Source organism: Loxodonta africana, chromosome 18 (assembly GCF_030014295.1).
Source record: "Loxodonta africana isolate mLoxAfr1 chromosome 18, mLoxAfr1.hap2, whole genome shotgun sequence".
NCBI lineage: Eukaryota > Metazoa > Chordata > Mammalia > Proboscidea > Elephantidae > Loxodonta > Loxodonta africana.
This window is the reverse complement of record NC_087359.1, coordinates 46,119,128-46,136,730: the sequence shown is the minus strand read 5'-3', so window position 1 is coordinate 46,136,730 and position 17,603 is coordinate 46,119,128. Positions and strand designations below refer to the sequence as shown.

General features: G+C 43.1%; 1 protein-coding gene across 2 annotated transcripts in view; it reads right to left on the bottom strand.

Annotated features, from left to right (window-relative positions):
- Positions 1-13,815: 13,815 nt before the first annotated feature.
- The window catches only part of SCPEP1 (serine carboxypeptidase 1), a 28,544-nt gene continuing 24,756 nt past the window's right edge, over positions 13,816-17,603 (bottom strand). For both annotated transcript variants that reach the window (XM_064271278.1, XM_003414603.4), the window contains one exon: positions 13,816-14,408. In XM_064271278.1, coding sequence (XP_064127348.1) covers positions 14,346-14,408 — 63 coding nt within the window. In that variant the 3' untranslated portion in view covers positions 13,816-14,345. The remainder of the gene's footprint in view (positions 14,409-17,603) is intronic.

Sequence of the window (17,603 nt, the reverse complement as noted above, 5' to 3'; positions counted from 1 at the left end):
AATCCAGTCAGAGGAGGGAGGACAGATGAAATAAGCTTGGTCATGAGTTGATAAAGGCTGAAACTGAGTAATGGGCACACAGGGGTTCATTATACTATTCTCTCGACCTTTGTATTTGTTTGAAATTTTCTATTAATTTTTTTTTAATACTTAGGTTTTACTCGTTTCTGCTAGCTATACAACTTTTCCGTTAATTTGGCATTAACAACTATGAAAATGGCAATTAGTGAATTTTAAGGTAGGAGACAAATACTAGTTATCACTTGCATCATTTAGGGAATGTTTCAGTTTTAAGGGAAGGGAAATCTAACTCAAACTGGTTTAAACAATTTGTTGGATCCCATATCAAAAATCTGGAGGCTACTTCTACCTTCAGATGCTATTTGATCCAGGGCTCAGACACATCTCATTAGGACTATTTCTGTCCATCTCTTGGCCCTACCTGTTGCCAAGTTAGCTTCATCCTTGCACTTCACAAGGTGCTTCCCCAGGCTCACATTTGCTCTGGTTTAAACCCAGCAGAAATAAAAGTGTAGCAGTTGCTGTTGGTGTCCCAGAGTTATCATACAAATACACACATACACACTCGCGTGCATATTATGTTGCATTCCTCTTTGTTTTGCAACCATCACCAGACACATGGAAGAGGTTCAACAAATGGTTCTGTTCATGGAAACTTTTCGCCAGTGCATGACTCCAGGCCCAGCTAGACAGGCTAGGCAGGGCTCTTTGACAACCCTAGAGAGGACCGTTTCTCATCAGGCCTGTCTGATGACTAATGTCTGTTAAACCCATGAAGGAAAATACCATTTGCTGGATTTCCCAAGGGATTAGCCTTCTTCCCCACCTCCCCGTCCCCATCCTCCCCCACCCCCGAAAAAAAATTCCTCCTCTTTCCATTGAGTGATTAATAATAATAACTGGTGCTGGTTGAGTTTACTGTATGCCAGGCCCTGGCCAAAATTCTTCATGTTTATAATCATCACAATAACCCTCTTTTTAGTCCTACTTAACAAACAAGGAAGTGGAGGCACAGAACCATTAAGTCAATTGCCTAAGGCCACCTGGTTAGTAGTGATCCAGCCAGGACTGAACCCAGGTCAGCTGCCTACAGAGCTCTTGGAGATATTTCCCAAGTACTCCTTTTTTAAAAACTGGTTTCAGGTGTTCTTCTTCTCTAAGTTCCTTGTAAGTCAGCCTCTTCTACCTAGCTGTTAAAAGTTACAATTTCCCAAAGGGTTCTTCCTAGGCTTTCCTGCCTCCTCTCTTCTCACAGTGTAGACTTTCTCCCTGGGCAATTTTATTAAGGCCCTTGGGTTCAGTTGCTATCAGTATCGGGATTACATTTGACTACATCTAATAGAAAAAGTGCTACACTGGTTTAACAAAATGGGGGCTTATTTTTCCTGTAAGTCTAAAGGTACACGCTCCAGGGCTGGCATAACAGCTCTGCAATGTCATCAATGTCCTAGGGACTTTTGACTATCTCCACCATTCTTTGCTTTCATTCTCATGTTTTTTTTGCCTCATATAATAAGATAGATGTTCTGCCTCCTGCCTCTAGCCCAAGTACAGGCAGGCAGATGGGGGGAAGGCAAAAATGCATACCAGTGTAATTTTTTTCATTAAGTTTTCTAGAACTTCTGCTTACCTTTCATTGGCCAGAGCTGTATCACTGGCCATCCTTAGCAGCAAGGGAGTTGGGAAAGTAACTGGGCACATTGCCACCCTGAACAAATTCAAAGCTCTGATATAAAGAAGAGAATACATACTGGGTAGGCAGCCAACATGCCATTTATATACCATTAATTCCAAACTTATAATTCTATCTCAGATCTCTTGTCTAAGCTTCAGACACATATATATATAACTGCTTGCTTGACATTTCTCCTGGAGTGTCTCAAATGCAATTTCAACATGTCTAGAAACAAAGGCATGATCTTACACTCCTTTACCCCCAACACCCTGGCTTTTCTGGAGGTCTCCATCTTAGTACTCTCGTAGCACCACGCCCCTATCATTCATCATCATATTGATCAGTTATAATTGCACTCGTTTGGGTGATGCTTTGGTTGATGTCTCTCTCTCTCTGTACCAACCCTGAGGGCAAGTACTATGTTTTTCTCTTTTTTGGTCAGTACCTTCTTCCCAGGGCCAGCATAGTGCCTGACTCATTGCAGGCAGCAGTCAATAGAGGGCTCCTACCACAGAGTTAAGAGAATGCCCATCCAGAACAGGGAAAGGGCATTGTTTGGTTAAGAGGCAATGGGTTGGATCTCATGTTGGAGTCCCAGGGGTTGGGCTTCCTAGTGTTGGTGCCTAGCTGGAGGTGCATGTCAGCTCCTCACTGCTGACCTTACTCCTCTTTGAATGAGCCTTTCTGTTCCTGTCCCGCCTCACTAAATTCCCTCAAGGCTATGTACTACCCATCTGCCCTCACTACCTCCAGCCTAGTTGGCCTTATTTATTTATTCTGGGGCTGAATAGTTTGGGTCTCCTTCCACGCTTTTTCCCATCTATTGTTAAGGTACAAAGTCTCTGCCCTTTTCCTTCACCGTCTTTTTGATTCTCAAACACCTTTGCTTCCCTATCAAGACCTACCACCACAAATCACATGGCAAGTGCTCAGTAAATATCAGCTGTTAGTACGGTATTAAGAAATACAAATTGCTGAAGATGACAAGGCAGGAAGGGCTACTTATTTATTTATTTATTTTGTAAATTGTTTCAAGATTAAACATTTTTTTACAAAAGCATCGTAAGAAAACTTTTTGAGCTGAAAAAAAGAAAAGTATCTGTGGATCACAGATTCCTGTGTATCTCTAACAAGATCTGACACATACAACCTGGAAAAAATTCTCATCAGAGCATTGCTGACTTTTCCCTGCTCTTTTTTTTTTTTTTTAATATTTTATTACGTTTTAGGTGAAAGTTTACACAGCAAATTAGGTTCCCATTTAACAATTCTTATACAAATTGTTCTGTGATATTGATTACAATTTTCACAAGGTGTAAGCATTCTCATTATTCATCTAGTTTCCCTTCCCCTCTTTCCTTTGTCATCCTTGCTTTTGGGTAAATGTTGACTATTTGGTCTCACATAGTTGATGATTTAAAGGAGCACATTACTCATGAGTGATACGGTTTATTTTATAAACTAATCTATTATTTGGCTGAAAGATGACCTCCAGGAATAGCTTCAGTGCCAAGTTCAAAGGGTATCTTACGATGGTAGTTTCAGGAGTTCCTCTAGTCTTTATCTATCCAGTAGGTCTGGCCTTTTTTAGGAATTTGAATTTTATTCTCCATTTTTCTCCCATTCTATCCAGGACCTCTCCTGCTTGTTCTGTCAACAGCTTCAAGATTTGGGTAGTTTTTCCCACTTTTGTGAAACTCCCCATCAAGACCCTAATGAGAAAAAAAAGACCCTAACGAGATAATGGAAAAAATGCAACTCAAGTTTGATTTAAAGTTTGGCAATGCCAAATGCCTAACAGACATAACTCTCTGGATGATATAATGGATGTGCACCTGCCAAAAACCCATCTAAGGCCTCAAGGGGAGGAGAGAGATGTGTGAAAGGCCATGGGAACCATTCTTCATTAAGGCAGCCTCATCAACGTCTGGGATGGATTGCACGGCTAAAGGGAAGCCTGACATCACCAAAGTCCCAAATGGTACTGGAAGCTATACACTGGAAACGCACTTCTCTATTTTTTAGGTAGGCTCCAGGCTCCCAATGTGATGCTCACAATTTAGTTCGGTTCAGTGAATGTTTACCAAGTGCCCTCTCTGTGTCAGGCACTGGGGATGGAAAGATACAGAAGCAGGCTATGTTCCCTGAAGAGCCCTGTAGCCTGGTGGTGGAAACAGATGAGAAAACAGGTAATGGTGCTACAAGGGAGTAAGTCCTATGCAAAAGACTGTGTGCTAGGTGCCCCGTGAGCACAGAGAGGCTCAGTAACCTGGGACCAGTGGCACAGGTGGGGAGTGCAGACAGAAAAGGCTCATCCAGGTAGCTGAAGTGATCTATGACCTAAGACAATCCATTTTAAGGCAGAGAAGTCTTTTCATTTTGTCACATTCAATCTACAATTTGTTTGATTATCTACTCTACAGCATAGATATGGACCTCCATAAAATCTGATTAACCTTGCAAAAGACAACCCTAAGTCAGGCTCACAAGCACTTGTGGGAAATGCCACTCCTCTTCTTGCAATGAAGGCACTGCCCCCACAAATTTCACTACAGTGAACAACATCTGCCAAGAGAGTTGGAGAAAGTAGCACAAAAGAAAAGCCCAAAGTTCTAAAATGAAAAAGTGTGGTAAATTTTAATGAACAGATAAGGCAAAAGGTGGTGTCACTGCTGAATGTTGAAATCCCAGTCTAGGTAAATGAGGGAGGCAGGAGCCTGCAAGAGACCAAGCCCAAGGAGGACAAGAACGCAGCTCAGTGACTACACTTCACAGTTTGGAGGAAGTCCATTGTGTTCATTCCTCCATTCTCACACTGTAATGCCAGTCATTCAGTTAACTAATGAATACTGAGAGTCTACTATGTACCATGGAGCCCTGCTGGCACAGTGGTTAAAGTGCTCAGCTGCTAACCGAAGGGTCAAGGGTTTGAACCCACCAGCTGCTCATTGGGAGAAAGATGTGGCAGCCTAGGTGGTGGAAGTGATTTATAATCAGCCGTGAACATAAAGGGTGGTGGTTCAAACCCACCCAGTGGTTCTGTGGAAGAAAGGCCTGGCAAACCACTTCTGTAAAGATTGCAGCCAAGAAAACCCTACGGAGCAGTTGTACTCTGTAACACATGGGGTTGCCACGACTCAGGGGTGATTTGATGGCAGCTAAAACAACGACGACTATGTATCAGGGACACAAGTGCATAATCAAAAGTAGACTGATTACAAAGTGTGCATAGAGTTCTATGAGAGGGAATGAAGGGGGTCCTAACCTAGTCTAGGGATCAGGGAGCCTTCTTGGAGAGGGTCATGGTTATGCTGAGACCTGAAAGATGAGTAAGGAAGTGGCTAGGTTGGGGAAATACCACTAGGAGGTATTTCAGTAGGCAGGGCTCATGGAAAGTGTGATGTTGGGGTGTGGAGAGAAGGAAATGCTCCTTCCCTATTTCTGGTTTTCAGGGAGAGATCTTCCCTCAGTGCTCTTAGCTTCTTGTACCATCCTTTAATCCTCCCCAGTAAGGATGAATTCCCTGATGGATGGGTGTGTTCATTAGGGTTCAGTGCAGGAAATAGAAAGCATTCTAGATATTGGGGTAGTAAAAGATTTAACATCAAGTATTAAGCTCTTACAAAATCATTGGAAGGACTAGGACTAGAAGGACTGGAAGAGCAGGCCTAGGAAAAGACCTCCAGGAATGACTCCAAGAACATGGAAGGATGGGCCCACTACTAGAGCCCTCCGCTGGAGCTACTGATTTAACATATACCTCCAAAGCTGCAAGTTAGGGATCAGGAGACCTCAACCAAGAAGCTGCCACCACAACAGTCTCTTGATACTCAGGCAGAATGGATTCAGGAACATTGTTGCAGAACATTCTCATGTTTCCACAACCCAGCTTGCCAGTAGGAAATAAAAAATGGTTGGTAAGCTGGCCTCTATTTAATTTCTACCTTTTCTGCAACCAAAACCCTAACTGCAACGGAGCCTGTGAATATAGTTTTTGGCTGTCCAGCCTTGAGAGCCCAGGAAGGTACCCTATGAGGGTGGGCTGGAGGGTGAAAGAACTAATTCACAATACCCATCATAGTGGGCCACAGATGTTGAACTGCATTTCCTGACTGGGTAGAGCCAACCTAGTATAGGTGCTGGGATGGGGATTTGGTTATTCTCTTTCCCTCTCCACTTGGAATGAATGGGAGGCAGAATCTCCCCTACACACTTTCCCTTGGATGGCTGGTCCAAGGTCATGACTGGGATTGGGAATTAGCAAGTGCATTTTGACTCAAACAGTAAGCTGTTGTTGTTGTTAGGTGCCATCGAGTCGATTTCAACTCATAATGACCTGACGTGACAGAGTAGAACTGCCCCATAGGGTTTTCTTAGCTGTAATCTTTAGGGAAGCAGATTACCAGGTCTTTCTCCTGTGGAGCTGCTAAGTGGGTTTGAATCACTGTGATGGTTAAGATTGTGTGACAGCTTATCTGGGCCATGATTCTCAGTGTTTTGGCAGTTGTATAATTTTGTGATCACTTTCCTGTTGAAATCTGATATGTGATCACTGCCATGATGGAATTTGCTAAGTGGTACCAGGGGGGTGGGGCCTGTGGCGGCTAATCACCCCCTCAGCCTTCATCTCTCTGCCTTCCACCATCTACTTCCTTTTCCCTGCTCTTCTTGCAAACGTTGTTGGCTTGTTCTGGATCCAACAGCTGTCTCTTGTCTGACCTCTGATTCTTGGGACTTGAGCTAGCAGCTTACCTGTCCACCTTGGGATTCGCCAATCTTCATGGCGTGTGAGCAAGAGTCCTGCTCCCCGACCTGCCTATCTTGGGTTCGCCAGACCCTGCAGCTGACTCAGGAGAAACCCTTGGGGATTCCTCAACTGTCACAACTTGTGAGAGGGATCCCTGATCATCTTGGGTTCATCAGCTTCTGTAGCTCCAGGAAAGGACTATCTCCTGATCCAAGGACTTGGGGCGTTCCAATCCCTATAACCGCGTGAGCTGTTTCCTTAAGATAAATCTCTCTCTCTATATTTATACGCATTACTGGTTTTGCTTCTCTAGAGAATCCATCCTAAGACAATTACCAACCTTTCTTATATCAGCAGAGCGCTTAACTGTTCATGCCACCAGGGCTATGTCCTCCAAATAGGCCACCAGGAATAAGGTTCCAAAAATTATTGCCCAAGATGTAAGCATCTACTCCCATTAGGCAACTGAAAGAGTAAACAGACCACAGAAATCCACAGTATCGTGAATAAGAACTACAAGGTCAATCTGGAAAATAACCAGATAAACAGAATAGAAAATTTGATCATTGCCCTCATTCAAAGACACTGTAAGCATAAAAACAAACAGATAAACATGCAAAAAAACGGAACTGCAACTAACATGGAGGAAATTAACAGGAAGGACAAAAGATAGATGAGGAACATTCCTTGGAAAGTTTGCATTAGGAAACCAAAGAAATATTTAAACTACAAATATTTTGTTCCCTCTCAAAAAAACAAACAAAAAGTTAAAGCAAACAGTGTCCATGGAATAAGAAATTAAAAAGGAGAAGAAAAGACAACAGTAATAAAGTGAAACAGCAGCTGGCCTAAGTAGGGAAAATAAATTACGGAGAAGGATAATTACAGAAATTAAAAGCACTTTAGAAACATCAAAGTGTAGAGTTAACGCTATGAGAAATTGAAGTAGTGGTGCTGATGACAGTCTTGGGGAAAAGCATCCAGAATAAAAGCTAAAGGACAAAGAAGTGGGGAAAAGGCACTTGAAACAATATTCCAATATATACAGGTAGTCCCCGACTTACGACACATTCGCGTTACGATGAACTACACTTACGACTTTTTTTTTTTTTTTAAGATTTGTGTATTTATGTATGTATTGGAGCCCAGGTGGCGCAGTAGTTAAAAGCTCAGGCTGCTAACCAAAAGGCTGGCAGTTCAAATCCACCAGCCACTCTTTGGAAACCCTATGGGGCAGTTCCACTCTGTCCTATAGGGTTACTGTAAGTTGGAATTGACTCAACAGTAATGGGTTTGGTTTTGGTATGCACATATTAAAATATATCTGTAAGTTTATATGTAATGTTTCCAATCCCCAGAGACAAATAAAGATCGGATTTATAAAGATACTGATAACAAAGGCAATAATAATGAAAATGAAAAAAAAAAAAGATATTCAACTTACATCAGAACCAACTTAAAGATGGAGTCCAGTCGTAAGTCGGGGACTATCTGTACTGGAAAATGTCACTGAACTGAAGATCTGAACCTGTGAACCAAAAAGCTCACTATATATCGAGTGAAATTAATCAAAAACTATAAACATCAACATAACCACCTGAAGTTATTAATTTGGAAGATTAAACAAAGAATTTTGCAGCAGCCAGGTGTTAAAATAAAAATGTGACAAAAATTTAAAAAAAAAAAGGTCAAGTTTGTTTCAAATTTCTCAGGAACATTAGATGCAGACAGCAAAGGAAAGATGTGACTCAAAAGTTCTAGATCTGATCAAGTCGTTGCTCGTATATGTAGGCAACAGAAAGACATCAAATATGCAAGGATTCCAGTTATGGGGAGATTTGAATCCATTAAATATAATTAAGTTTAAATAACTGTTATCAGGCAAAGTGCAATCAGAGAAATAGGTGTGTGTGTGTGTGTTAAAGGGATTTGACTTACGCAGTGTGTGAGCTGGCTAAGCAGGCTCTGTGAGGCTGTTGTCTCAACTCTGGGGCTGGAGATTGAAGTACACAGGGAGGTAGGCAGGAAGGAAGGAACGGTGGATGTAAAGTGGGGAAGAGTAAGAACAATCTGAATCCCACAAGCACAAGATGGAGTCCATGAGGACAGACTGAAAGTCAATAGTTCTCGGGCAGAGGTGAACACACTCATCTGGCCCAGAAGCCGGAGAAACTTTAGGGGGTCCCAAGGGAAGATGGAATATTGTAGGCCTAACTGCTAACGAGGTGAGTCAGCAGCTAAAAGGCTGCAGGTATAAGCTACTGAATAGCTGCTGCTTCACTTCCACCCTCCAAATCTCCCAAATGTAGATGCAAATAAACAATTAGGTGCACTGCTCCAAGCTCTGCCCACTGGGAGGATCTCCCTTCACCACCGTCTTTCAGAACTATCTCAGGGTAGGGCCATAGTGCTATATTGTCCACTTGCAGTGAGGTGTGCCTACCATGTAGAAAAGCCCAAGGCTTTTTTCTTCCTCAGTCAACTGATCATAGGGAATTCCCCATGAAGCCAGAGGTGTCAGTTAAGAGAATGTAATGTAGGAATGAAGATCATTCAAAAATAGCTGCAGCAGTATACTGACCGGGAACTGCCAGAAATTCAGGCTGGTTTCAGAAGAGGCCGTGGAACCAGGGATATCATTGCTGATGTCAGATGGATCCTGGCTGAAAGCAGAGAACACCAGAAGGATGTTTACCTGTGTTTTATTGACTATGCAAAGGCATTCGACTGTGTGGATCATGGCAAATTATGGATAACATTGCGAAGAATGGGAATTCCAGAACATTAAATGTGCTCATGAGCAACCTTTACATAGATCAAGAGGCAGTTGTTCAGACAGAATAAGGGGATGCTGATTGGTTTAAAATCAGGAAAGGTGTGCGTCAGGGTTGTATCCTTTCACCATACTTATTTAATCTGTATGCTCAGTAAATAATCCGAGAAGCTGGACTATATGATGAAGAACTGGACATCAGGATTGGAGGAAGACTCATTAACAACCTGCATTATGCAGATGACACAACCTAGCTTGCTGTAAGTGAAAAAGACTTGAAGCACTTACTAATGAAGATCAAAGACCGCAGCCTTCAGCCTCAACATAAAGAAAACAAAAATCCTCACAACTGGATCAATGAGCAACATCATGATAAACGGAGAAAAGATTGAAGTTGTCAAGGATTTCATTTTACCTGGATCCACAATCAACAGCCATGGAAGCAGCAGCCAAGAAATCAAAAGACGTGTTACGTTGGGTAAATCTGCTGCAAAGGACCTCTTTAAAGTATTGAAAAGCAAAGGTGTCACCTTGAAGACTAAGGTGCGTCTGATCCAAGACACCGTATTTTCAATTGTATCATATGCATGTGAAAGCTGGACAATGAATAAGGAAGACAGAAGAACTGACACCTTTGAATTGTGGTGTTGGTGAAGAATATTGAATATACCATGGACTGCCAAAAGAAAGAACAAATCAGTCTTGGGAGAAGTACAAGCAGAATGCTGCTTAGAAGCAAGGACGGTGAGACTACGTCTTATATACTTTGGACATGTTGTCAGGAGGGATCAGTCCCTGAAGGACATCATGCTTGGCAAAGTACAGAGTTAGTGGAAAAGAGGAAGACCCTCAATGAGGTGGATTGACACAGTGGCTGCAACAATTAGCTCAAGCATAACAACAATTGTAAGGATGGCGCGGGACCGAGCAGTATTTCATTCTGTTGTGCACAGGGTTGCTATGCATTGGAACCGACTTGACAGCACCTAACAACAACAACAATGTAGGAATATGGGCCACGAGCAAGTCTAGGAATTGATTGTAGGATTTTGGACAAGAGGAGGATAACCTCCTCAGGCAGTGATGGGAGGGCTGTTCCTATTGTCAAATGATTTGAGATCTCCACTTGGTTAGAATTGTCCCAGAGAACCCAGCCCAATGATCAGAATTGCATTCCTTCCCAACCAATGCCCCAACTTTAACCAAAGAGACCCTGCAAGGTTGGAAATTGAATTTGTGTTGTAATTCATGTTTTCATTCAACGTTTCACCAGAAGGATTCATAAGACTCTACAGCATCTTATGCTCATAGTTACGATTTTTCACAGCAAATGATATAAAGCAAAAGCGCAGGAAAAATATAAGCATTGGTGGGGCCAGAGAGGTCCGACAGAGGTTTCTAAAGTTCTTTCTTGTCCATGGGGAGACAGGAATGCTCTCTCTAACCAGCAAAGTACAGGTACATGTATTGAGTAAATCTGCCCAAGGAAGCCCATTTCACTCTCAGGGTTGAAGGGGAGCTGGTCACACAGGTATAACCTGTTATGTACCCAACAATAGCAACTGAAACTCAGAACCCCAACAATGAAATCAAATGTGTGTCACCAATCTTAGTGTTTGTGCAAAGCAACCCAAAGAGACTGTACGTATGGCATGGTTCATTGCTCCAGGTGAATATAACAAAAGCATCAATCACTAAGACAAGCAGTACTTCAAGGGTCACATTCCCAGGGGTTGGCCAAGGATCAGTCATGGTTCTCTCACAGACATGCGAAGCGTAAGCAACCAGACTTGCTAACTCTTTCCTCAGATTCAGCCACCAGCAGGAATGGACTTTGGGTCTAGTTATAAATCTGTCTTGCAACTACAGGAGATAACTGCTTCCTTCAGGGCGGTAATAGAAGATAAGTCTTTTATGTACAACTTGAGATGAGAATTAAAAATTAAAGGTCCTGAGCTCATCATTTTCTTTCCCCATTATAAAACAACCTCGTTGCCGTCGAGTCAATTCCAACTCACAGCAACCCTATAGGACAGGGTAGAACTGCCCCATAGGGTTTCCAAGGCTGTAATCTTTATGGAAGCAGACTGCCACATCTTCCTTTCGTGGAATAACTGGTGGGTTCAAACCACCAACCTTCCGGTTAGCAGCCAAGTGCTTTAACCACTGCGTCACCAGGGCTCCTTTCCCCTTATGATCCTTCTTATTTTCACTAGAATGTTCTATGGCAGAAAATACTTGGTCACCCAGGGCCTTGCTATCTACAGGTATTTGATTACAGGTATCTAAAGGTGATAATTAAAGCAACTGTTTTGTCACTGGATCCCATGGACCACCAACCCATTGCCATCGAGTTGGTTCCAACTCATAGCAACCCTGAAGGACAGAGGAGAACTGCCCCATGGGTTTCCCAGGAGTGCCTGGTGGATTTGAACTGCTGACCTTTTGGTTAGCAGCTATAGCTCTTAACCACTATGCTACCAAGGTTTCCTTCACAGACCGCCAGTGCTCTCTTTTTCATTGGAAACAGGGTCATTAATGCCTTTAAGTCTGATTTTATCAGAGAACCAATTCCAGAAAACCCAAAATTAATTCAGGAAATATATTTGTAAGATTCTGTTCCACTCTGGCACCAAGTACTGTATCAATCAACCACTAGGATACATATACAGGTATATCTGCAGGACTTGAAGCACTTACTGATGAAGAAAACAAAAATTCTCATAACTGGACCAATAAATAACATCATGACAAACAGAATTTGTCAAGGTCTTCATTTTACTTGGATCTACAATCAATGCCCATGGAAGCAGCAGTCAAGAAATTAAATGACATACGGCATTGGGCAAATCTGCTGCAAAAAAAAAAAAAAAAAAAAAGACCTCTTTAAAGTGTTAAAAAAGCAAAGATGTCACTTTGAGGACTAAGGTGCTCCCGACCCAAGCCATGGTATTTTCAATTGCCTCAAATGCATGTGAAAGCTGGGCAATGAATAAGAAAGACTGAAGAAGAATGGGTACCTTTGAATTATGGTTTTGGTGAAGAATATTGAATATCCCATGGACTGCCAGAAGAATGAACAAATCTGTCTTCGGGGAAGCACAGCCAAAATTGTTCTTAGAAGCCAGGATGGTAAGGCTTCGTCTCACGTCGTTTTGACATGTTATAAGGAGGGACCAGTCCCTGGTGAAGGGCATCATGCTTGGCAGAGGGTCAGTGAAAGAGAGGAAGACCCTCAATGAGATGGACTGACACAGTGGCTGCAACAATGGGCTCAAGCAGAACAACGGTTGTGAGGATGGCACAGGGCGGGCAGTGTTTTGTTCTGCTGTACACAGGGTTGCTATGAGTAGGAACCGACTCGACGGCATCTAATGACGATGACAACAACAACATCTGTATGTATATATGAATTTGTTACAGGGATTTGATCTCACACAATTGTGGAGGCTGGTTAAGCAGTCTCTGTAAGGAAGTTGTCTTCACATCTAAAGCTGGGGCTTGAAGTCCATGGGGTACACAGTTGGGAAGGGAAGGCAGATGTAAGATGGGGGTGGGAGGCGGGATGTGAACAAACTGGAATGCACAAACACGAGCTGGAGCCCAAGAGGAAGAACCGAAACCCATGTCAGTTCTTGAGCAGAAGGTGGATTACCTAGCGATGGGTAATCCTCCTACGGTTGTATTAGGTCCCTGGCTGGCATAAATGGTTCGCACTTGACTTCCTGTTGCCATCTAGCTGATTCCGACCAATGCGACCGAGTAGAATTGCCTCATAGGGTTTTCTAGGCTGTAATCTTTATGGGAGGCAGATTGCCAAGTCTTTTCTCTCACAAAGTGGCCGATGAGTTCAAACCGTCAACCTTTCGGTAAGCAGTTGAGCGCTTAACTACTGCACCACCAGGGCTCCTTTTGCACTTCATTACTAACCTAAAAGGGGGCCCTCATGGTATAACAGTTAAGTGCTCAGCTGTTAATTGAAAGGTTGGCGATTTGAACCCACCAGATGCTCCGTGGGAGAAAAGACCTGGTGATCTGCTCATGTATGGATTACAGCCTAGAAAACCCTATGGGGCAGTTCTACTCTGTCATACCGGGTCGCTATGAGGCGAAAATCAACTGGATGGCACACAACAACGACACTGACCTAAAGGTTGGTAGTTTGAATCCACTCAGCAGCTCCGTGGAAGAAAGGCCTGGAGATCTTCTCCCATAAAGATTATAACCAAGAAAACCCTATGAAGCTGTTTTACTCCGTAACACATGGGGTTGCCATGAGTCGAAATCGACTCACAGGCAACAGGTTTAGTTTGGGTTTTAATCCTTGTATTACACAATGAGCAGGATTATTTAATGAATTATTTACATATTCCTTTTTTTATTTTAAAGAAATCTGACAATCCTTTGACTAGACAATTATACTTTTAGGAATTAATTGTAAGGAAATAATAAGGATGTGCATAAAAATGTAACTATCAGGATGACTCACCAGAGTACCGGTCACATTAGCGATAAGCTAGCGACTAATGGGAAACGGTGGGATGCTTGATAAATAAATTATGGTACTGCCATAAAATGGAATGCTCAGCAGCCATTAAAAATGTTACGGAAGGATATTTATTGACATGAGAAAGTGTTTAGGACATACCGACAAGAGAACAAATTAGTAAAATAACGTATACAGAAAGGATTCCATTTTTGTAAAAAATATATATGTATGGTACATAGCAAAAAAACCTGCAAGGATTATCCACGAAAGGGGGAACAGTGCTTAACCCTGGAAAGGGGATATAGGTGTTTATTTTGTTCTTTGCTTACCTGGATTTCCCACTTTTTCTACAATTCACATGATTTGCTTTTGTACAGAGAAAAAGTTAATCTATTAAAACCCTTCATTTTGATTAAAACAAATCCATTTAAGAAATCTTAGGTCTTCTATGCAGCAGAAATGATTTCCAAGTGGCCAGAGAGCAATGCCTTTGCGCTCTGTGGCGGCTGGCATGAACCTTCACAATCACAGCTCCACAAGTCAGGTTCAGGGAAGAGCAGGGATGCCTACAGCTTCCAGGGCCCTTGGTTCAGCTTCTGTGTCTCAAGGCCAAGCCAGCTCACCTCCAGGCCAGTCCTTTTTATTCTTGCTGAGTCACCAGTCGCATCATCTTCAGAGCCATATGCCCCTGGTCAGAGGGAACCTAGAACCGAGCAGCATTGCATTAGTGCTCCCTGTCCTATTCCTGGGGCTGGACTCGGGTAATACCTGAGGACACTGTACCTGGGTGCATTCCTTAAAGAGAAAGTTTCTTCTGTGAAACGACCTTTGGGATGGACAATACACTCTTCTGAGTCCTGACTGTGTGGGATGGAAGGGACCCTGGAGAAGCTGGGATTTAGGAAAGAACCTTCTACTCCATTTAGGGCTGATCAATTTCTTTCTCTAAAGTGGCTTATGTCACTGGGACCCAGCCTGTGCAAGGTAGCGGGATGACTCTAAATATTTTAAAGGATTTTCTGTGTAGGAGGAATCCCAGATGGGGAATGGAATGGAAAAGAGCCCAAGAAGGAAGCTAACAGGAAAGCTGTAAACAAATACAAATAGACCAACCAGCCAACCAGCTTAGTGTGATTTTTGTACTGTTATTTTTGTATTGTTATTCAGCTTTCTTTTGCTTTCCCTCAGATCCTTAAAATAATTTCTTTTAACAAACTCCTCCCTAAAAGAAAAAAAAAAAAAAAACCAAAGCCACCACCGTCCAGTCGATTCTGACTCATAGTGACCTACAGGACAGAGTAGAACTGCCCCACAGAGTTTCCAAGGAGCGCCTGGTGGGTTCCCCACACACCACCAAAAGAGGGAGAGGCAGAGGCCTCAGTTTCTCCTTCACAAAGAGAGGGTAGAGAAGATGGTGTCCAAGCTCCGAAATGCCATGGCTGCAGAACTCCCTCAGGTACCTCCTGTCCTTGACTCTCCTGTCAAGCAAGAGTCTCCAGAAGGGACAGGCAGGATGGCACATACTCATCAAAAGACACAATCAAACATTGGGATACAGATCTCAAATTCTCATAAACACACCAGGCTTAACGGTCTGAGACTTGAGGGACCCTGGAGGTCACAGTCCCAGTTCCTTTGTTAGGCCAAGACTGGAACCATTCCTAAAACCAACTCTCCAGACAGGGATTGGACTAGACAATAAGACAGATAATGATACTGGTGAGGAGTGAGCTTCTTGGCTCAAGGAGACACATGAGACTATGTGGGCAGCTCCTGTCTGGAGGGTAGATAAGAAGGCAGAGGGAGACAGGAGCTGGTTGAAGGGACATGGGGAATACAGGGTGGAGAGGAGAAGTGTGCTGTCTCATTAGGGGGAGAGCAGCTAGGAGTACACAGCAAGGTGTGTGTAACTTTTTGTGTGACAGACTGACTTGATTTGTCAACTTTCACTTAAAGCACAATAAGTAAATAAATTTAAATTAAAAAAAAAAAAAGGACACTTAATCAATTAAAGGGGAAGTGGTTTGGCATGATTTAATACAGTCTCCAAGGGTTATTTTAAGGCTGTCTCTTATTTCATATGTGACAGACCCAGAGGAAATGGGCCTGAACTCCATGGAGCACGTGAGCGTGCGGTTAGCTTGGGCTCCTTTCCCCTCCCACCTGCCTTGGCAGGAACCTCTCTCTAGTAATATACATATATATTTTTTTCCTCTAAGACTTCCTACTAGCCTTTACCCAGTTGATATTGAAAGTACTCAGATACCTAGAGCCATAAAAAAAAAAAAAAGCTCTCTTAGCCCTGTATCCAGTCACCTTGCTCACTCTCTCTTCAGATCAAATTTCTTAAAAGGGTGGATAACTTCCTTCTAATTTCTTAAAGGAAGTTGTCTCCTCTCGCTCATTGCTCATTTATTTTCTCCAGCCTTTCCATTCTGGCTTGAGCCTGACAATCCACTAAAAATGCGTGCCCTGGTTTCTAAAGATATCGGTGTAACCAATTCATTGCTTAAGTTTAGTCCTTTATCTGAGTTCTCAGCAGCATTTGACACTTGTGGGCCCCTTCCTCTTTCTCCAAGCAAGCCCTCTCTCCTTCGGGGAGGTCTCATGTACCCGGTTTCCCTCCTACTTCTCCAGCTGCTCTTTTCTCAGGCTCATTTGTGGCTCCTCTTTTGGTGCTTCCCAGGGCCGTGTCCTAGCCATGTCCACATCTGACCTCCAAATCTCTGTTTCCAGGGACAATTATGTATCTTGAGTCCAGATCCATACACACTGCTTATAGATATAGTGTTCTGACTATATTTACTCAGCTGCCTATTGACATCCGACTTGGCTGTTCTACAAGTAATTCAAACTCACCTCATATAGCAAACTGCCACCCTATCCCAGAAAACGATGCTGGAGTGAAAGCCAGGAAGCCACCCTTCATTTCTTCCTTACCCCAAACAGTTTCCAAGTCCTGTCATCTCCCTCTTCTTACACTTTATCACATCCATCCTCTCATCTCCGTTCTGGGTTACCATAATAGCCTCTTCCATCCCCTCTGCTGCCAGAATGCAATTTCTTAGACAAATCTGCTATTTTACCCCTTTGCTTAAAACCCCTCAATGGTGCCCTATTGCCCTTAGGATAAAGTCTGAATTCTTAGCATGTTACACAAAGTCCCCCTTTCAGTCTCCTCTTTGGTCACTGTCCCTCCCAAGGCCTCAGCTCTCTGGAGGCTCTTCCGGCTGTGGGCCAGCTACACTCTTGCTCCCAGCCCCCTTTACGTAGCTAACTCCCCTAACTTTAGGGCCCAATCTTTCAGATGTCCAAGCCTGGCCTGGCTACCTGTTATGGGTTGATCTGTGATCCCCCGTACCTGTGAATGTGACCTTATTTGGAAACAGGGTCTTTGCAGATATCATTAGTTAACATGAGGCCATACTGAAGTAGGGTGGGCCCCAATCCAATATGACTGGTGTTGTATAAGAAGAGGAGAAAGACACGGAGACAGAGAGACATAGAAGGAAGAACACCATGTGGTGATGGAGGCCGAGACTGACAAGCCAAGGAACGCCAAGGATTGCAGGAAGCAGAAACTTGGAGAAAAGCATGGAACACACTCTTCCCCAGAGCTTTTAGAAGGAACCAACCTTGCCAACACCTTGCTTCTAGACTTCTATCTTGCAGAAGTGTGAGAGAATAAATTTATGTTGCTTTAAACCACCCAGTCTGAGGTATTTTTTTTTACAGCACTCACAAGAAACTAACACAGTACTTTTCCCTGGCCCAACCCTCACCTTAGCATTTCTTATTCCATGTTATTAGAGTCTATTTGCCTGACTGCCTCTCTAGACTGGGAGCTTCACTCCCAGTACCATTTTAGGTCCAGAACAAAAGCTGACTTGCACTCTTA